Raw genomic sequence first — 22,153 nt, 5'->3', positions numbered from 1 at the left:
CCCGTCAGTGGAGAGAATGGAATCTTTGCACAAGGTTCATCAAGGAGACCCTTCCTTTCAGTGCAGGAATGGTATACATGCTTTCTGAACTCCTTCTCAGAGAGAAGGCTGGGTGTGCTGGATCCAATCCTAGGCCAACAATCCTTTGTCAACAGCTTGTTACTTTATATTATACTTACTTCTTTACATTTATATTTATTCCTTTACAACTAAAGGATTACATAGGTGTACTTGAGCCTTTATATGACTTTGTCCTGATTAAGGATAGCAAACCAAATATATTTATATAAATAAATTATTTCTTCAAACTGATGGTAATGATATTGATGGTAATGATAATGATTAGACTAAAAGATCTTAATCAGAATTACTTGCTACACACAATATAGATAGCTATAAGTGCTTGTATAGTGCACTGTTTACTGAGGCAAACTGAATGAGTTATATTTAAGCTAGCAAAATAATAACTAATAGATATTGAAGTTCCCCACCTATACCAATGACCATGGACATGTCTATTGCTTAGGCACGAGGACTAACCCTGAGGGCTGTGACTATTCAAGGGAGGAATATCTACATGTACTCTGAGAGGGAATATGTTAGAAGATCTTACCATTAGAGAGTGGGACTGGGCTTTTATAGGGTAAAGTGCTTATCTGTCAAATGTCTCTAGGCCAGCTGTGTCAAGTCAGCGGCTTTAGATGAGTTACCCGTAATATCACTGATTCCTTTATGGGGAATCTTGTATCACCATGGCCAGTTTGCCAGGAAACATTGTTTTTACTCAGAATGTTTTAAGTTCGGAAATGATGAGTCAGGCTAGTTTCAGCATTCTACAATGCCAAAAGCAGTGCATGCCCTCTCTTCCATCCATCATGATCATGAAAATATGAAAATATGGCTTTTTCATATAGGGTATTGTTCAAGCTGGCTTACCCTCACTCTAGGCAGAGAATTCTGCTACAGTACCTGAGGCATATCAATTAATGAATGAAGCTCAAAACATGCAGATCAACAAAAGATGCATGACTTATATCAAGATCCAGCACACAGCAGATTCACAGATGATGACCTTTGACTGGAGAAAATCCTTGGTCTTTTCTGAATGATACTGGGATCCTGTCTGTCTAATGGATTTTAGTAATCACTTCCTACCGTTCTTCACAGCTTTCCATATTTGAGTCAAGAAACTCTTAGCTTTTTCCCATGAGCAAGTCTCCTGTCAGGCCAAATTCACAGCTAAATCTCAATGTTTTAGACAATGACCAGTCACCTGGAAGCACTGGGAGTGTTACATTATCCCAGTGCACAGTACAGCTTCCAGAATAATGGTTTCTGCAGTATTAGAGACTGGATAGATCAGCAGTGACTAATTGAGCAGGGCTGGCTTGTGCCCTGAACTGGCTTCCACAGTCTTGAACAAGTCTGCCTTGGCTGAAGCAAGAAAATGCTTCTCAGCCTTGGACTTTTTCCACCCTTGTCTTTGCAGTCTGAGGTACAATTGTACAGCTCAGCATTGTGGAAATCCTGGGAGTCCCCAACCCAAGCAACTTCCTCACAATGGAGGTTCTAGGAGGACAGGGGTTCTAACCTTCTGTCCTCTTGCAGCAATTGTCATAAGCATTTTTAGTTTGGAAATCTGAACAGCTTTGTAGAAATTAGGTTTGAGACTTTTTATAAAGGATCAAACAATCCTTCATACACTAACAAAGTGGCAATTAAAACAATTGAGTGAGTAATATCTTCTGCAGTTTAACTGTTAAACCTGTGTTAATGGAAGAATGTATGGGGCAGTAGAAATTGTTCCGAGTCACAACATATACTAATCTTCATCATCTGTAAAATTTCATTTAAATAAGCTTCACCAGATGGGAATTCACCAGATTCTTCATTTCTTAGGTTTGGTGAATTAGATTCTGCACCTGGTTTTGAGCACTTAGGTAGTCCAGAAGCAGGCTGTAGCCTCTGACATCCTCCCCAGTATCTCAGCAAGGTCTCCCCTCTGTGGTTTGCATTTTACTTCACAACTCTTTAGGACTGTAAAGTACATCCACGGCAAATATAGAGATAATCAAAGACTTTACATGAAAGTCTAAATACATTGCTTCTGCTCAATCAATTTTCAGCTGTCTTACTCTCAGTTTTCTTACCAGTCTGAGGCAGATCTGTGCACTGTGACTGCAGTATTTTGGGGATGTACAGAAATATCAGTCAGCAGTTACAGCTTCTTATATGAACTGGGAAGCTCTTTGTGCTCACAGTGCTTCATCTGACTGTATTATTTTCACAAACATTCTGTGTCTGTCTTGAAAAAAAAATTGTTGACCTTCTCCTGTTCCCTGTTCTCACCAACAGCTTCTCCTTTCTCAGTGATTTTCTTAAGTTTATACATCTGTTCACTGATAGAATAGAATTCACTTGTCTATTCACTGATACGTTGCCCCTGTTTTGCCAGATTTGCATAGTTAAGACTGACAATTTTCTATTTTACTGCTGTAAAGAGTATGTCTATTATATCACCATTGTATCACCTGAAAAAAAAGTTGATTTACTACACAAATGCTGTTGTCCAGTAGCACAGAAATCCTCTTGCTAGCAATGTTGTGATTAGAACCCCAAGTTTCTGGCTAGATAGATTCCCCACCTCATTAGTGAAAGCCCCACTTTCACCAGCTGAGACTCAGGTAATCGTCTCACCCTATTGCCTGAAAAACACATGCGTAAGGACTGAGCTTAAACCCACTCTGTGAATTTCTACTGCATCATTCTTTATTCTAACACAAACTTTGCATGAAAGATGTTTCACTTCTCACTTGGAAAAGCCCAGTTAAGGAAATGCGCTTGTGAGTAAACAAACTTTAGCTGCTGAAAAAACAGTAAAAATAAAACCAAAAAGGAACTCAGTAGTTCTTTAGAGTCAGCTTTTAACAATATTTGTACAGTGCACTTACCTGTTTCAGTTACTATTTACCATATGGCTGCATATTGAGTTTGAGTGAAATATTACCAAGCACTGGCTATAAAAAAGTATTATGCTTGAGCAATAGAAAAAAGAGCACACTTGACCATATGGTGAGGAAAACCAGGATATCTTGTTGAACCAGATTGTAGTCATTGATCTGGGGCTGTACTTTCAGGCCACATGTTCATCAGAGTAGAAGAAAAGCCTAATTACAAAGGATATGGAAGATAATTTGAGCAACAAGTTTACAGTCAAAGGTTATTTTGGGTTAGAAGGGACTTCTGAGGTCGCTTAGTTGATCCCCATCCCCACAGAAAGAAAAGACAAGCTTGAAGCTAGTCTTATTCCTGTAACAGCAACTCTTTTTACTGTATAGAGGTGGTTTGTAAACCTTTCTCTGTAACTATTTTGTGGAGTAGGTAGATACTGGTTTCAGTGGCAAACAGTATGATTCTGTCAGATGAAAGAAGAAATTCTGTAAGAAAAGATGCAGTATTTCTTAAGAAAGGATAGGGGTTTCCTGATGTCCAAAATTCTAAAAGGCATTTCCAGTTGCTCCCATAATCAGAATCAGCTGGTGGTTTTCCAGTATGCAAACTTAAGTCTTGCAGGGCATTTCAACTGGGTCTTAGAAATATCTCTTCTGCTTTTGTCTTTTTCCATCTTCTTGATGTTACCTATTGCTTTCAGACCTGTCTATGGTAATGGGAATCAAGAAAATGGTATGGTCTAAGGCTGCTGCCAGTATGAAAGTGAATTGGCTACCAACAGCTAGTCTTATTCTGCTCTATGCTCTCAATCACAGACTAAGTTGCAACTCACAGCTACTGAAAATGTTGCGGTTGTAGAAAAGCTGAAATAAACCTACTGTAAGCCCTTAAAATCTCTGGTAGATAGCAGAGGTAAGGAATGAACAGAAAGACTAATCGCCCAATTTGCCAGTCACTCCTGTGCTAAAATGGCAAGTACTTCACTCATACATAGTAAAGCAGGTCAGTGGATTGGAAAAGTAGGTATTCCTTAGCCATACTAGAAAAATTAAATACTGAAAACAAACTTTTTCCTCTGCTTGCTTGTAAAAAATGGTCATCATTAAAGTTCGGTGAACTATGTTTTAGGTGACTATAAACCACCAAGTAGATTCTTTGCACATGTTTTCAAACAAACATTTCACCAACTTTAGTTGAATCCATTTTTTTTTTTTCCAGTACACTAAGATGCTATTGCTTATGACATGCACCTAGTTGAGACAAATGTATGGAGGTGAATAGAGGTGGTACATATCAGAAAGGGTAACAGAATCTTCTCAGGCAAGGTATCTTTTCTGCCACTCAAAGATGCCAGATGACAGTACAAGTAAGTTTTAAAGTCAAATTCTAAAAACACCTAATAGTTTTATAGTCTAACATCAGCTCTTGACTCACTTGTAACGTTCAAAACTATTAAAAAAACCAAGCAAAAAGACAACACCACCAAAGAAACAAACCCCCCCAACAACCCCAAGGTTTTTTTTGAAAACCAACAAACAACAAAAACAACAACACACACAGAAGGAGAACATCCCCAAACAAATAGAACACAAACCCTTTAAACATTTTGCAGGCAGTTTATCTGTATGTGAAAACTCATTTCAGCTGTTTGGAGATAACAGCATGTAAAACAGTAGGTGAAGCAGAAAGAATGGAGACTCATCATATCACACACATATCATATACTCAGTGGTTTACAGTAAAAGACAAGTCTTGCATGAATTCATAGACTTATATAGACTGGCCAAGCTGCTGACAAGCTGACTTTCACATACTCAGATGTGACAATCGGCTTCATAAGTATCCAGCAAGAGCTGGTGAAAATAGAAACTCATGAGTCAAAATACATTTCTAGGTATTCTTACAGTATTGCAGTAAACTAAAAGTATTACAGTAAAGTAAAATTATGTATTGTTCCATACATAATGAAATTGAGTGGATAGGGCATAGGAGTGTTGTGGAAAACTGAGTTGCCTCAGCCTAGGGATGCCAGGTGAAACCTTTCAGTAAGAGGGAAAGCAGGGTAGTGTTTGCCATGCCTATAAAATGAGCAGGAAATGCTACCCACACTTGTTCTTTGCTGCCTACACCAAGGCAGCATTTACTCACCAGTATAAGATGATGACAGGCTGACTTCCATTTTCATAGGGAACAATGATTATCAGCATAATCTAATTGCAAACACTGCAGTATACTGTTTATGTTCATCCACATAAATTCTAATTACGTCCAAATAAGTTTTAATTACTTCCATTTCATTTTCATGTGGAAAAAAGAAATAGAACAATGGAAAATTAACTGTTTCCAGGACCACAGTGGGTTAGATTTCACCATGGCTGATGGAAGGGCAAGGGCTCATAGTTCCCAGCAGAGTAAAAATCTGAAACAGAAAGAAATTGCTTGACCGTATGCACTGACCCTTAAATATTGCTAAGTGGTGCAAGCCAGGGCACTTCCCAACCTGCTATTCCATATTAAGCCAACCAATGCTTCAAGAAGCTGCTTCTGATTCTCTAACATCTGCCTGATTTGCCATGTCAGCAAGGACATAGGACATAGCAAGCCTAGAGTGGATTTGTCTCAGCTGAATGCAATGGCTACAAATGGGTAATTAAAGGTGCAATACATAGACACTAAATTACAGATAATGTCAGAGAGATATTAGTTTTTCTCTTCCACAAGTAAAATCAATGGCAGGCCTGTTTTTTAAAATCAGCTGTCCTGGTGAAACAAGAGGGTGATTGCTGATGTTCTGGTCTCATAGCAGCACTGTAGGTCCACTTTTTGATGGAATAAATAGCTGCAAAGTGACACTGGAGAAGCAGTTCCCATTCAAATTCAGAGCAAGTGCTATGAACAAAAACTTTAATCAGTGGAACTCTTCTAAGATCATGACAGAAGTAGCTTCCATGTGAACATCTTTCTTCAGTCTTGTTACATCTATCTTAGAAAATGCAGCTTACCAAAGCCACTAGTCTTTCAAAACAATGTGACAGACCTTACCTATTGCCCTGTTTCACTATCTCATGACTAGCTAAGAAGCAAAGATGTTTCATTTTGAATATTTTCCCTAATCTTGTATTCCAGTGTTGGGAAGTAAAGCAGCCTGGCATGGAAAAGACTCACTTCTTCCTCTGAACAAAGGCAAAATTACAGTTTAAAAATAACCATTGCAGAAATCTGTCTGACCTTCATTTTCACTTTTGCTTCCAAATTCCTCCTAAAGAAAATTCTGTTGAATAATCAGTTCAAATTTGAAACTTCTTACTGTCTTGTTGTAGCATAGCATCACAGTTCATTTTTTTTTACCTGACTTAGTTGTGAGGTTTTATATAGAGATGATAATTCGCTTATACAACATAACATCAATTTGTTGATAGTATTGGGATTTTTTTTGTCTGTCCTTTAATTTAATTTCAACCTCTTATTGCTCTTGTGATATGAAATATCGTCTGTATATTGCCATGATCATGGGTACTTGTGGTAATATCCTGCTTAATGTGTTAGAAAATTTGGAAATGGGATGTGGGCATGTAATGATGTTTCTACCTGAAAGATAGTTGACATGAGATAGCATTTACAACTTTTATTCAAATTCTGCTGGATGTTTGAATCCAAGCAGCCTTCCTGAGACTGGAAGAGTTAATAAAGGCATTCTTAAACAAAAATCCCTTGAGCAACAGTAAATCCCAAAGTAAAGTGTATCAAAGGTACTCAGATGACCTCTCCACAGTGGTAAACCACATTTCATGACAGCATAGTTCTCAGTAACTTCAAGAAGATATAGTATCTGAGGAGGCATAGCTTTCTATCACTGCAGTGCAAATACATCCCCATGTGTTCACTGTTTATCCCAAGACTAAAGTGCTGTAATTTTATTTTGAAGTCCCCAAAAACAGATTGAAAAAGTGCAAAATCTGGCATGTAAGATGAAGAATTTTCACAGACCCACACTCCCAATGTCTCTTGAAGCTGTCACAGTTGACAAGTATAAAGCCTCAGTCTGAGAGTTAAAATCATCACCTTAAAGAAAGAAAATGCAATAGCATTAGTTTAAATATTCTGCAGTGATTAAGGAAAATAAAAAGCCTGATTTTAACAACCTAGTCGTAATGAATGAAAGCTCAGTCTTCTGGATCATACTGAAGTTACAGTGGCTCCTTAAAACTGTCATAATTTACAAGAACATCTTCTGCAATCTTTTCCGAGGAAAGAATTCTCTCTTTTATCTGTAGTCCAAACTCTGAATTTTCTATTACAATGAAGCTATCACTCACTTTCAGCCATATAAACAAAATAAGAAAACTGAAATCTGTTTAGAGAGCATCCATGGTAATGCTTGTCAGTAAATCTGTGCATGTGATTAAAAGTGTGCAGAACAGGGACTTCAGTGATGAGTTTAAATGCCCTGCATATTCAGTTCTTTTGCGGCTTGAGCTGTAAATTAAAACTGATAACATTAACAATCCTTGTTCCCGTAACCAGAACTGTATGGGTCATTTCCAAGGCACTGTGATAAAGTATCTGTGGGTTTTATGCTTCACCTACCTACTCATCATGGAAAAAAGGTTCTTTCCAGGGTTTCTTAAAAATATCCAATGCTGAGAATGCTTGTCATCTGACTTACTGCTGTTGCAAATAAGACAGTTTTTTTGTCCTTAAAATGAAGAAGTAAAACCACAAAGAGCAGCCTTGTCTCCTTTAATTTCTTCATTTCACTGAGTGCACAGAAGAGGCTCTGAAGTGGAAAAATTCCGCAAAAGTAATACAAAAAGCCAGGAGAAGCTAAACTATAGTTGGACAATATGCACTGGAATTATGTCCAGACATGCACCAAAGCTGTCCTCCACAATGCTGCTTGACTTGAGCTTGTGTTTAGTGAATGGCATGATGCCACTGAAGTTTCATACTGTCACATGAAAAATAAGAATGAGACTTTGACTGTAGCAATGTTTCTTAAGTTGAAAGTGTCTTTCTGAATGTGTTATTTTAACTGTTGGCTGTGGCAGTTACAGTTAAGGTGCAAACATGACTACCTGAAGGTGACTTGGAAATCAGTGGATTCATCCCCTCTTCATCCAATCTCTAGTTTTCATGCACAAAATTTATTTTTTTAAGCTGATGACTTCTTCATGTATTTTTTTAGCAGTGAGAAACATGAGTGGATTCTCAAAAAAATCCTGTCCTTGGAAAAGCCCTGATTTGTCTCTGTGTTCACTTGGTTAGCTGCATCACAGTATTACTTCATTTGTGCTTCTTGGCAGCCTCAGAGCTGACCTCATTATGCTGTGTGAGGGTCTGCATGGACACCAAGGAATTACAGCTGAACCAAAGTACCTAACACTGGCTACAGCCTCTCTCCTCACAATGCATTAACCTGTCAAACTTTTATCTATAGGCAACAAAATTGATTTATCTAAGTAGGTACATTAAGACTTTTCTTGTCATATTTTATATTTTATAGTTTTCTATGGTGGTATCTGGTTTTGTTTTTTTTCTTTTTCCATTTCAATTTTAGAATAGAACAAATAGATGCATCCTGACAATTTTTTAGGTATTATCTTCCCTCTGAAATGCAAAATTCCTGGATGTCTAGGCAAGTCAGATTCTCATAAGACAAGAAGTTGCCTAGGAGATTATAGTATTCCAGGTAAATGAGGTATCATTTTATTTGCTGTTAAAACCTGTAGCCTGATCCAATAGTATAATAGACTATTGCCACAAAAACTTGATGCTTTCTAAAACAACCAGCTTTCTGTGAATATCCTTCTCAGCCAAGACTACTAGAACCCCAGTTAGTATACAGTGGTGTGTGCTGAGCTATGTATGAAAATTATTGGTACCTCAGTGAAAGGGAACCAATATTTATAAATTTTTACATTGCCCAAGAGAAAGTCAAAACTCCAGAAACTGCATTTTAAAAAAACTCATGGAAAAAAGAATTTAAACTCAAAACTACGCTCTATTTTGATGTAACCTTGTTTAGGTTACAATCTAGATATTTTTTAAGATTTTAGATGTAAGAAAGAAAAATCTGTAAATGTAAATTTTAAAAATTGCCTATGACTTACTGTTCTCATCCTTTGCATTAGGGTTCATTTTTCTTTTCCCGTCTGTTAAAGTAAATATATACAAATTTAGCTTAAACATTTCTACATTTGAAAGAAACAATGCAATTCAACAAACCTTTAGATAAAACTAGCTGTAAGCACAGATAAGTTTATTATTAAATCATATGAAATAACTAAACATCTCTATGTTTCTTTTACAAAACTTGAATAAAATTCGGAAGTCAAAATGGTAAGACTCTCCTTTCATGACTATAAATACATTTGTCTGGTTTAGTGGAGTCTGTTCATGTGCAAGAAAATATTAGAATAATAGTCTCTTTGCTTTATGACTTTTGCACTTCTGCACATGCAAACAATAAAAGAAATACTGTGATAGTCCTGTATCACACCATTTTATACAGCAATAATGGAGTTGAAAAATAAAAATTACCTGTAATACACTGTAGCCACAATGTCTTTGTAGCTATAAAGAAAACACCATTCAAACTGCTTTTACAGTCCTCCTTACCCAAAGCAGAGTTTTTTTGTGTGCTGTACAAAATACTAACTGGTTAGTTTTAAAAATGTAGCTTTCCATACACCTTGTCTCACATCGGTAACAAAGTGAAGAAAATAAAACCCAACTCAAGTTATCCAAGATCTCATTTTATAACCTCTTGTCATCTAGAAATAAAATGTCACCAAAGTCATGTAAGTGTACCTAGGGTTACTAAAATTTCTTAAAGGTTGTTCAAAGAACAAAAAAAAAAAAAAACTGAGAAGTTTCACTATCTGAAGTAAAATGTACCTTTTTTGGGTTGCTCATTCTTGAATGATTTTCTCTTCTGAAAAATTATTAGTACAGAGAGAACGACAGCTACAGTCACACTTGTGGGGATGATTAAAGAGATCAGGAATTTTTGTCCGCTATACTGTGTACTCATTAAAGCTGTCAAAAACATGAAAGGAAAGGAAATTTATGACTTACAAAATAGACATTGTTTATCAAGTTATCAGTTCTGTTTCTCTAAAGTTTTGCTCTGACTGAACAAAGGATTTTTAAAATTTATCAACGTAGTGATTTGCACTTACTTTATGATTAATTTGTTCTGAAGTATTACTGTAAAAAGCCTTACAAAAAACAAATGAAGTCTCGCATTTGTATGGCATTTGAGTCTGGCATTATCCTATTGGCATCTGCCTTTGAAATATTTGTATATATTGATAAGATCCCCTCTCGGTCTTCTCTCCTCCAGACTAAACAGTGTCTCCTCGTAAGAGAGATGCTCCAGACCCCTTTTCATCCTTGTGGCTGTCACTTGACCCTCTGCAGTACGTCCTTCTCTCTTGTGTCCTGAGGAGCCCAGAACTGGGCACAGCACTCCAGATGTGGCCTCACTACTGCTGAGTAAAGGGGCAGGATCATCTGCCTTGATCTGCTGGTAATGCTCTTTCTAATGCACCCCAAAATACCATTAGCTTTCTTGGCTGGCTCATGGAGAGCTTTTTGTCTGCCAGGGCTCCTAGGTCCTTTTCTGCAAAACCACTTCACAGGGGTCAGGCCCCAGCCTGTGCTGGCATGTAAGGCAATTCCTCCCCAGGTGCAGGACCTTACACTTAGTTAAACCTCATTAGGTTTCTCTCTGCCCAACTCTCCAGCTAATCAAGATCCATGGAATGGCAGCAGAGCCTTCGGGTGGATCAGCCACTCCCCCCAGTTTAGTGTCACCAGCAAACCTGTGGAGAGTGCCTTTGATTCCTTTGTCCAGGTTGTTGATAAATTGAATAAGCCTGGACCTAGTACTGATCTTTGGGGAATGGCACTGACAGCAGGCTTCCATCTGGATTCTATTCCTCAGATCACAACCTTCTGAGCTCTGTCATTTAACCAGTTGTTGATCCTGTTCATCTAACTCACATTTCCTGAGCCTACCCACGAGGATATTATACAGCAATATCAAAAGTCTTGCTGAAGTCAAGGTAGACAACTAAGTAGAACAATTAAATAGGAGACTATGAGGGAAGATACTCATGCAGCTGAAAATTTTCCCGCTGTATTGGCGGGAAAATAATGAAAGCTACCCTAAAATTAAAATATATAGAAAAAATACAGACTGATTTTTTGGAGTGGAAGCTAGCTGAGACTTCAAAGACATAAATAATACTGATTTGTTCCATTTCCCAAGAATCAATATTACACCAGTTTCTAGAACTGAACTCCAGTGATGGATCATAGCGCATGATTTGTGTATGAACACTGTCATGTACAAGTTCAAGGTCATACAAACCTAAAGTGGAAATGTGAGCTGAAGTTTCTCCATTCAGTTCTTTATTCCAGAAGACACAGGTGTAGTTCTCACTCATATTTGGTTTGAATATCAGGATGCTGGTGACATTGTAGAGGCCATCTGCAGTCAGTGTATAGGTCGTATTTGCAGGTCCACTGAGATTGACATTCTCATTTTGCCAGAAAACCTCTGCCAGAGGAAAGCCTTCTGACTGGCACATAAAAACAAACTTGTCTTCACCTGGTATTCTCACTACTTGAGTGTTTATTCTCTTGTAAGATGCTGCATAAGAAGTTGTTGAGTGAAATTGTTGTATGCAACAATAGTAATTTTCCCACTTCACTTTCCCTGCTTCCTTTAATGCTATGTATTCTCTGGTTATATCTGTGGGACACTTATTTAAAATGATGAAGGACGTTTTGTAGAATAATGAGAAATTGACTATTCAATCCTTACCATGCCTACTACAAGAGAACATGCTCCAGTACTTTATACAGGGCATCAGTTGACACTAAATTTATAATTTATTGAGACAGAGGAGACAAATGGAATCTTACAGGACTCTTATTTTCACTTTTAGAATATGCCACTTCCAGAAAGGCTGATTTTCATGTTTGTTTTACCGTATCTTATAAACAGTGTAATATTTTCATCATATTAGAACAAAATTAACTTTTCAGAGGAACTAATATGGGTCTTAAGAATATCTGTGTCCATTTTTGCTTTTGATAAAGATTGTTATTTTAATATCTGTGTGGGAAACAAATGCTGCCTTGCATCACACAGACATGCAATTAGTGGGAAACACCAGAAGTCTTTCAAAGATCTGGTTTATTGTGCTCTCCAATAACATATACATCTATTAATAATGCCCATTTGGCTTCAATGAACACAGAAAATCACATCCTTGCTGTGGGAACTGCAGTCACTTGGGGAATCCCCAGCCACTTGGGTAGTTGCAGTAGGGTTCGTAAGTGTGTTGAACCATCTCTGAGAAACTTTTGGGAATGACCAGAGGGTGGCCCAACAAGTCAGGGGATCAAAGGAGAGGAGGGAGGAGGTGACACTGAAGAAGAGGCTGTAGAAAGAAGGGGAAAGGAAGAAGGATGGAAAAAGAACAGATGCTGTCCCTTCCCAGCACCGAGTGTTCCTGGAGGAGCTCAGCTGTTGAACCAAAGGCTAGCCACCACTAAGAGAACTGCTTTGGTTCAAGTGAGGGCTGAACACAAAGTCTTTGTCAGACAACAAGCAACTAATTCCTTGAGATTACCCATTCTCTACAAGCTTGTAGGAATTTAGTAGAGACATCTCAATGAGTATACAATTACGTTTAATTTGACCACTCACCTTTTACTTCTAAAGCAATGTACTTGTAGTCCACACCCTGGTAGTCAATGAGACAAAGGTATGATCCTGTGTCTGTCATCTTCACATTGGTGATCTGAAGGATGGCTCGTCCCACCTTCAGTTCACTGTGCAGAAGTGATGCTCTTCCTATGTAATCAGGATGTTGGGATGGGTGGAGTGCCTTCCCATTTCGAAATGTGTACACCTCTTTTGATTTCAACCATCCCTGCCTTTTCTGCTCCCAGACAACAGTCAGGAGTCCTAGATCTACTGAACCATTCACAGGGAATCTGCATTCCATGGTCACATTGTTTCCATACTCTGCAGTGTAGAGCTGTTGAGGAACTTCAACTGTAAATAAAGCTATGTGAGGAAAAGAGAACAAGTTCATTTGTTTCATCATTATATGTTCTGATTTCCTTTAAATTTGGGCAAAACTGTATTAGATAGTAAACAGATAGTATATACTGTATACAGATAGTCAGAGGTATATGGTTACTGATTTGACTAAAAGTTTTAAGCATTTTTTATTCATATTCACACTTATATTTTTACCACATAGTAATTCTAGCAAATCATCTACATTCTGTATTGATGACAGAATCTGAAAGATGAGGGCAAAATGACTAAGTTTTATGGGTTGGGGTTTTTTTCACATTTATGAGTGACTTAAGGCTAGACCAGTGGTTACACGGGGACCATTTTTATCAACTATGATATGGTCTCTTATATATCGTAAGGTGGTAGTAAAAGCAACAATTGTGGAAATTGTAAAATCTAATTTATTATCCTTTACAAAAAGAAATACCAACGTAGTTCCTGTGAAACAGAGTTCCACTGGATAAACATGTCTAGCTCAGAGTTGCTATGTAGCTATAAGTCTCCACCAACCTGGAACCATGTGAGTATCATTTGATATCTCATGATCTCATGCGTTTTCTCAGACACATGCAACAGTGTTACAGAAAATACATCAAAACCATCTCAGCCATTCATGCAATCTGAAATTAATATTGTTATGAATAGGTTGCTATTTTAAAGTATACTTGATATTGCAGAGTTATTTATAATACATCATTCAATATACCTTGTTACTGCTTCCCATATTGGTTGAAAATTCAGGAGCACTTGGAAGTGTTGGTAGTGACATTCCAAAGAGAAGTCATGAAACTGTTCATGCATTCTTTTTATTGCATGTGTCTCTGAAATGCAGGGAAACCTTACCATTTCTAGGTTCCCCTTAGCAATGTTTGTTCACTCTAATACAACTGTAACAAGGAAAAAAATATGTGAAAAAGTGTCAAGCTCTTTCTGTGTTTTAGCCTGCTATTGCTAGAGGCATGGACAGGGGAACACAAGTGATTTTGCTTCACTCCATTGTGCACTGAGATTGTTATGCTCCCCAGTGGGCATTGCTTGCTTTGGTCGTCTTCCTCACAGCCATGCCACTAATGATGGACACGTCAGCTGCCAGTACACAATATGTTAAAGAAGCCTGACTCTGGAAAGTGATGGACACCTGTCCTGTGCTCAGTCAGTGCCAGTGCCTTCTATAAGATGGAAAGCAGAGGCTCCAGACATTACTGACCATTCATGCAAGTATTGCTGGAGGTGCTGAAGAACCACAGACTAAAAGCTGCATTGGTTCTGCTAGTGGAACTGGAAGGCTGTTTCTCTCTTACCTGAAACCATGGAGAGCTGTGTTTCCATCCACAGTATTGTGACAATCTGGAACATTTTCTCAAGTAAACCTGAAATAAAAGTAGGATTGCACTACAACTTGCAACAACTACCTTCTGCTGAGGCAGATCAGAGCCATGCTAGCCTTTAAAATCCATCACAGCTGATAAGCAGAAACTAATACTAGGCTACTAGCAGAAATGAGAAAATCCTTATTAGAGCAGCTCATAGACACACAAAGAATTTGAACCAATGGCAATGAAACTGTGGCAAGTAAAGAGAAATAAAACATTTCCACAACTTCACTCATGACATTTTCAGGATCTGTAGCTTGCAGGCAGTTTAAAATAGTCTGACAGGGAAATGGTTCTTTATTTTTTACTATCCACAAATAAAAATCAATCACAATTGACTCCTCCCATGCTGGAGAGATTCGTGAACAAACACAAACAGATTTTTTAACTGTCTGTGCCAACTCCTGATCTAATTCACAAGATCTTTAGCCCTGCTTTAGTTTCAACTCTGCTTTGCATGGGGTATTTAGCATTTACTTATTGCCTTAAACCTAAAGACCAGGAAGAACCTGGAACACATTGTGAGGCAGTGGAAATCTTGGAGTAGGTAAGTTGAAGTTTGCGTCAGAAAGGATTAGAATGAACCTACTGCTGCTATTCTTTCGCTTTACAAATGGTAACGTCTGACATGTACAAATCGCCTTTTATTTCACCTGACAGTAAACCGACAGCCCTGGGATAATGCAAAAGGAGAAAGTACAGTTTTGGAGTGAGTGTTTCAGTAGCAAACAAACTATCACATGTTTTTCATATTATTGTATACAGATCAACATAACTAAAAAAAGAAAAAGCCCCAAACAATGAAGAAATGGCAAAAGCAAAATAACAAAACTAAGGAGAGAAGACAGAAGAATTACTTTGAGTAAATCTTGCTAACATGAAGTATAATCTGAAAAAAAAATTGAATATGATCCAGAAATAAGCTACAAGGAAGTAAAGAAGCGAAGGAGCAATTTTAGACTTCCCCAGAACTAGACTTACTGGAGGACGGGTTTCATTTTGCTTCCCTATTCTTTTGTGGGCTCAGCTTGAAACATTCTGGTTCCAATTTTCTCAGGTGCTGCATTTCTCTCATTGCTTCTACCCTTGAGCTTTCAGTTTTTTGGAACATGAGGCTCAACCTTTAGCAAATTAGCAGCCAAAATTATGGGACTTTTTCTGGAAATTTAGACTTTAATCATATGATATCAGAATTTATATGTAAACTACTGTAAGCAGACTTATTACATGTAAATGAAAGCTAGTTACCTTTGTCAGAGGACTGAGTCCATCACTACTTAATGTGTGATGGATCATAATTACTATGGTTGTGTGAGAAAGGAGCTAATAAACATTATCAATATCTCTATTTTCTAGATGCAGAACTAAAGACTCTTACTATTTGCCATCCTCAGTCTCCTGCTATGCTCACTTCTCCACACAGTTAACCGTGAAGAAGATGGACATAAGGGGAAGAACTGAATGAAGAATGGAACAGTATTTCACATCAATATTTAGGTCCCTGGATTAACCTTATGTGAGACATTTTAGGTATTCTGCTTTCTTTTTATAATTCAAAGTACATTGAGAATGCAGAGCATGTTTATTTTATACTAGAGGTGATAGGATTTTTAAAAATATACATATTACTGGTAGTAAAAATAAGATGATACATGATCAAAGCCCCAGCAGATAATTACAATTAATAAATATCAAGTAAATCTTGCCTGACCAGAGGGATTAGTTTTAGAAAAGCATTACACAATATAAATACACAAAAGAAACCAAACATGAGAACATTTTAACTTGTGATACTGAAAGCAGTCATAGAATGCTTGTGGGAATCAGGAAGGATCTGTATTAAAAAGATCAAAGATCTATTAGCATAGATGTGTGTTAGAATGATCAAGGATTTGTCAGCAAGGATCTGCATTAGAAGGCATCCTTCTTTATTTCCGTAATCTCACTAGTAGACATTAAGTTGTTGTGCAATCTCAGTGTAATCGACTCATGCAACTGCATCATGTGGCTCTGATACACTTCTATAGAGAAGCCTGCACCAGCATCTGGAAGGTGATTTGTTCTGAACTTTGCACTACTAACCATTCATGACCTTGCAGAATAGCCCTCATGTTATGTTCTCCCTGCTTTGCATAAAATATATGACATGCCCTGCTCTTCAGTAGTCCTTGTACACAACTATCCTAACTTATCCTAAGCTTATGCACAGCACTGTCTCTTGTTTTTCTGTTAAGCAAAAGGCACCTTCTAAAATATATTCATCATATGCCTGTTACAAATTTGCAGAGATAAAAGAAGGAATGCTGTGCCGTAAAAATCAGCACTTAACACTCCTTGCAGCAAAGTGAGAAATTGAAAATACATGTCTGAGAACAGTAAGAAGTAGCATGACATTTCAAGAGCAGATCAGACGCAGTCAGTAAATTGATTTCCCAGACCAGCCTGCAGAAGAAAAAGCAAGTTATCACACAGTGCTCTGTGATTATTAGAGTTAAGTTGAAAAAACCTTGGATAATCAAAGTGGTAAAAAGTATCACATCAAACATCTGAAGATCATTATGGAGTTTTTTGAGTTGTAGTAATTTCAATGAAGATGCAGGGCTCAATAGAAAAAGTTTGAATGGGACCAATGAAAACAAAAGTATGACTATCATTAGGGAAAATGAGGACTATAATCTTATTTTTTGTATAGTTTTTTTTTGCTTTCCTGAAAATACAAAGATTGTATTTTCAGTAAATACCCAGACTTGAGTTCATTGGCCCACAAGTAACATATTCTGGTAAATTTTGTAGTGAATGCTGACTGAAATCCAGATGTCAATGATAATAAATTCCTGTATTTCCACCAAAGATCAAAATGATACTAAGTATTGTTTTTCTCCACTTGGTTCATTCAATTGATCATGCCTGTGACTTTAGTCCTAGTTCCAGCTCACATATCCAGAAGGTTTATAACACTTGTCTCAAAAAAAGGGTAAATTTTGGCCTTACTTCACGTAAAATCTTAAGTGATTGTCCAAAATCCTTCTTGTAAGAAGTGAGAAGGATATTTCTTCTTCCTTTGGAAAATTTAGACTCTGCATTCCCATTTCAAACTGTATGAGTTCTACCTTCCATGCAACAATATTATTCCATTTTCAACATAATGTGTAGACTTCATTCCATTCTACAGACAGAAGTGAAAAGGTGCTTATCTTGACAAAGCTCGATGTTATAAGGATTCTCTAAGAAACTGAAGCTAGTGGCAAAATATGAACATCAGTCTGCTACATGCTTAAACCGTGGAACTCTTGAGCAAAAGCTGGGGTAGTTAATTTAAATAGCTGTGCTTTGTACAGACTTCTTTGTATGTGTTTATTGTTATTTACTGGATCCTTTTTTCAGAAAACACTCATGTGAACCACAATGAGTTGGCCACTGAGGTTAGCACCCATCTGGTCATAAGAGTTCGGACTGATTTGTCATTTGTGACAACTCTCACAATGTTCATAATGTTAAGTTTACAAGAACTATTTTAAATAAAGGAACATAAAGATCACAGAATATTTTGCAATTTACTCCTTTCTAATAAAGATTGAAACCTACATCTGAGTAATGTAAATTAAATCCTGTTCTTTTCATCCATGAAAGATCATAATACTTTTCTAAAGTAAAAGAAGCATCTTAGTGTAAGATTCTCTGAAACTACCTTTGGTTAGTACCCTTGCTGTGATTGCTCCTGCACATGGCAGGGAGGTTGGAGTAGATCACCTTTAAATGTTCCTTACACTTAAATCATTCAATGGTTCTGTAGTTCTGTGGTTATTCTCAACAGAAGTTTAACAAAGCATCCTGAACAAAATCCGTGTGTGTACACTACAGAAAACAACCAGAGGCGTAGGGATTCAGGGACCTTATAAAATAATGGAAAGCCCTTTCCTGGAAACATTGTTTCAGCTATTAAAATATTTGTATTCCAGCAAATGGATAATTTAGAAAACACATTTGGTAAACACATTTAGTATCTACATAATGAAACTTAGCAGCATTAAGCAAGGAGAGTTTAGACCAATAACTTCCACTAGAATAATCAGAACAGTTGGAAAAGCTAAACAAGCTTTCAAGCACAGTGGCTTTCTTCCAGGTTTAAAGCAGGAGTCAAATCAGCACAGAAGTTCACAATAATCACTCAGATTTCATTCTGGAAGATCAACATAATAAAAGACTAAGAAAGGGTACTTGGTCCTTTTAAAACTTAATGGCTATGGCAGACAGACCCTTCTTTGAATTGTATTTCCCTGCAGACCGAGGTATCCCCTTGACAGGACTTATGATGTGATCCTTCTTGGTTTTATCAGGTATAACACAGGTGTTTTTACAATGTAGAAGGAAGAGGGGACGTTGAACTCCACAGCTGGGAGGATGGAAATGTCACCAGGCTGGCCAGTGGCCTGTGTCCACCTCCACATGACCTGTCTTGTGCACTTAAGCAAACAAGGTTTTGCAAGTGGTCTTGCATCCTGAGACACTTTGAGCTGGTAGATTTTGTTATGGATTTGAAACACCAATATTGCAATTGATCTATTCAGTCCTACATTCAATGTTTTTGCTCTGCTGCAGACAGACTCTGCAACATTACTGAGCTGAGATCAGTTCAGACTGTGCTTTCCTAATCCCTCTCCTTCTACACCCTCTGTCTTATTGTATTGCAAAGCTAGGACCCATACTAAGCACAGGACAGTGCCTTCTGGAAGTAATCCAAAATTACAAACTCATCTTAATCAAAGCAATCAAGGTGTGTTAACAGGCTTTTCTCCATTTGACACTCCCTGCGTGAAAAGGAGTTTTATGCTCACTTAGTTAGAAAAGAGACTATCTTCTCATGCACCTATGTACACAGCAAAAGATTATATGGTCCCAGTCACAGTTTGTTTTGTCTTTTTCTGTTACTGAAACTCCCATGTCTTCTGTGCATTTTGCAATGGAAGCAAACTTTTTTCAACAGCTTTTGACACCCTAGTGTGTGCAGAAAGACACAACTTTTTGACATCTTCATGAAATGGCTAAACCGATTTTACTTTGAGTGAAGAATCCAGTTTAAAAAAAGAAAAACTCCAAAAAATTAAAGAAAAAAGTTTTAAAGTCCTAGGTCAGAAAATAAACAACAGAATAAACAAAAAAACAAGCATTAGATCCTCATAAAAACTATAATTGTTCTGTATCTCACCATCAGAAAGAAGATACTTTGTTTCTGTTTCAGGAATTTCATAAAAAATCCTTTTTAAATTTTTTTGAATGCCACTTCTCCAGCCTGTCTCAGTATATTCTCTGGACATGATCTCTTGTTCTCATTCTCTCAAACCCACCTTATTCAAAAGATCCTCTGTCTTTTGCACACTTGTTTTAGTCCCTTGTTGCCCACCTCATCACACAGGTAATTTATTGTTGGGATGATTCCTTTGTTCCTGATGTTTACCTGTGACAGCCTATTTGCATCATTTCAGTCTGCTCTCCATCTCGCTTCAGGTTTCAGGTGAAGACATATAATTTCTCACTTCCTCCTTTGCTCACACTCTCTGTGAATTCTCACTTTCCCTGCATTGTATAACTGTCACCTGTTGAATATTTTCTACTGTCAGTTTTTTTGTTCCGTGACAAATACAATCATTCTAATATGGCTGAAATTTTTTTTTGTCTAGATACTAGGATAGAACTGGATGAAATTTTGTTACATTTCAAAAGTGGTTTTGTATATCAGAGAACCTTTCAGAGCCTTTCAGCTCTTAGGAGCATTACTGAATACAGGCTGACACTCTGGCATGATACACTGCTGATTCTCTTTCATATCTGCAGCTTCTACAGAAAGAAAGATTTCTCAGAGAGGCACAAAAACTTCTTCTCTTCATAGCCTATGCTTTTTCTGGGATGCAGAAGGTGGAAGTCTCCAGACTTGCTGTACAATCAAACCTATTGTCTACTGGTAGTGCATTAGTAACAACTAAAAGAAAGTAAACAGAAATGTATAGATACAAATATATACAGAGGGGTTTTTCTCCATTCAAATCTTCCCTGAAATTCAGGATTAAATATTTTCTAAGAGCTACAGCCTCATGCGTGAGTCTCACCAGCACCATTCCTCTGCCTTTGCCTGTGACAGAAGATAGAGTTGCAAGACAGCTTCACCTACCAAAAATACCAGGATTAGAAATTATGCGGACCTGTGTTTTAGGATCTGGAGCTTATCTTTCATTCAGAATCAGAATCTCTATCCCAGCAATAATTTGAAAAATAACTTAGGTAAAGTAAAAGTAAATGTGAACTTAAGTAATCTTAAGAATCTAGGAAAAAACCTGCAATTCATCAGTCAGAAACACAGGAAACATTAATTTGCATTTTATAAGTGTTGTACTCACATCAGATCTTTATGGAGGTCATTGCAATCTGATTCATGTAACAGCAAAGATTTTCAAAGCTCTATCGTATTTGCACAACAGCAGAAACTACCCAACTCTTATGACAACACATAACATGCACCAATAGCACAGCTTGTAGGCTGTTCTTATTCAGGCTTTATGTCATAAAAAATCTGACTGTGTTGAAAGGACATTTCCTAGGATGTTGCTGGCAGTGTCAGTTTCATTCTGAATGTACACTGAGCTCACATCTCTGCATTGCTGAGAAGGTGCATGCATCCAAAAAAATTATACAAATCATTCCATAAAATTAATGTGCTCAGATTATGTTTTTGATTATAGCCACGATTTTTCAGTGGGTTTATAACCATTTAGAGCAGTATACAGCATTGGCACCTGAATTTGCATTTACTAGGACTGTTTTACATTCATGAAACTATCAAGTTGCATTTTCTTAGCTTTCATCAGATTAATTTTACAAGAATTTGTCAAGCAATTACCTAATATTTGCAGAACCCATTTCCTCCTAAATTTTATCTAAATTGATGTTATTACAAAAAAAAAAAAAAAAAAAACCAAACAAACAAACAAAAAAAAACCAAACCAAAAACAAAACAAAACAAAACAAAAAACTCAAAAACAAAACAAAAAACCACTATGAGGCTAATCAAACACTCCAGTTAGATTATGAATCTCCATCCTTACATATGTACCAAACTTCACAGGACAAAGCCTGGGCAATTGTTTTTAAGATGTCACTGCTTTGAGTGGAAGACTGGATTAGGTGACTGATAGATCCCCTTTCCAATATAAAAGTATTTTGTTCTATCAAACAGCTTTATCAGTTTAACAGCATCTTTTAATTTTTCATCACACTGTCTTTTAATTTAGGATGACATCATGAATGAGATGCATAAAAGGGATACAGATGCATTTGATCTAGAGGTGGGACTCACATATTCTTTTGTCTCCTATTTGATTCTCACTGCTTGTGAGAATTGTGTTCTACCTCAACACAAGAAACGATTGTGGCTTTACTGATGTGAATCCTAGCTGATTTGGGATGGTGTATGATTGCCTACCTCACAGTTCCAGACTGATTTATGAAATTATGTCTCCTGCTGCCTAGAGAGCAAACTAGTTCAACAAAACCACTGTTACATTACTTTATTTTTCTTCGGTAAGCTTATCATGTGTAGCCCTGTCACACGAAGTAATTCATGGGTAGTCTCACCTTTTCCCAGAAAAGCTCCAGTGACTTCTTTGGCAGAAGTCAATGATTTGGATGACAGAAAAGAAACAGCAAAGCTACTTTGTGGTCACCATCACCA

General features: G+C 37.3%; 1 protein-coding gene across 1 annotated transcript; it reads right to left on the bottom strand.

The window, feature by feature from the left end:
* Positions 1–6,911: 6,911 nt before the first annotated feature.
* On the bottom strand, positions 6,912–21,028 carry LOC310922438 (programmed cell death 1 ligand 2-like). The gene is made up of 7 exons (XM_083883011.1): positions 20,823–21,028; positions 14,359–14,427; positions 12,677–13,039; positions 11,330–11,611; positions 9,850–9,990; positions 9,063–9,104; positions 6,912–7,014 (listed from the first exon to the last, which is right to left on the bottom strand). Exons 2-7 carry the CDS (start codon positions 14,411–14,413, stop codon positions 6,932–6,934), a joined length of 966 nt encoding a protein of 321 aa, XP_083739137.1. The 5' UTR covers positions 14,414–14,427; positions 20,823–21,028; the 3' UTR covers positions 6,912–6,931.
* Between the last annotated feature and the right edge of the window lie 1,125 nt (positions 21,029–22,153).

The sequence above is a fragment of the Zosterops lateralis genome, assembly GCF_965231275.1.
Source record: "Zosterops lateralis genome assembly, chromosome: Z".
Lineage (NCBI taxonomy): Eukaryota > Metazoa > Chordata > Aves > Passeriformes > Zosteropidae > Zosterops > Zosterops lateralis.
This window is presented reverse-complemented; position numbering and strand designations above follow the sequence as displayed.

Excerpts from the sequence above, each read along its gene's own strand:
- LOC310922438 (XM_083883011.1), bottom strand. The coding sequence starts at position 14,413 with ATGTTCCAGATTGTCACAATACTGTGGATGGAAACACAGCTCTCCATG. Across the intron at positions 13,040-14,358 it reads ACAGCTCTCCATGGTTTCAG|CTTTATTTACAGTTGAAGTT; the intron begins GTAAGAGAGAAA and ends TTCCTCACATAG. Across the intron at positions 9,105-9,849 it reads GAATGAGCAACCCAAAAAAG|ACGGGAAAAGAAAAATGAAC; the intron begins GTACATTTTACT and ends TTACTTTAACAG.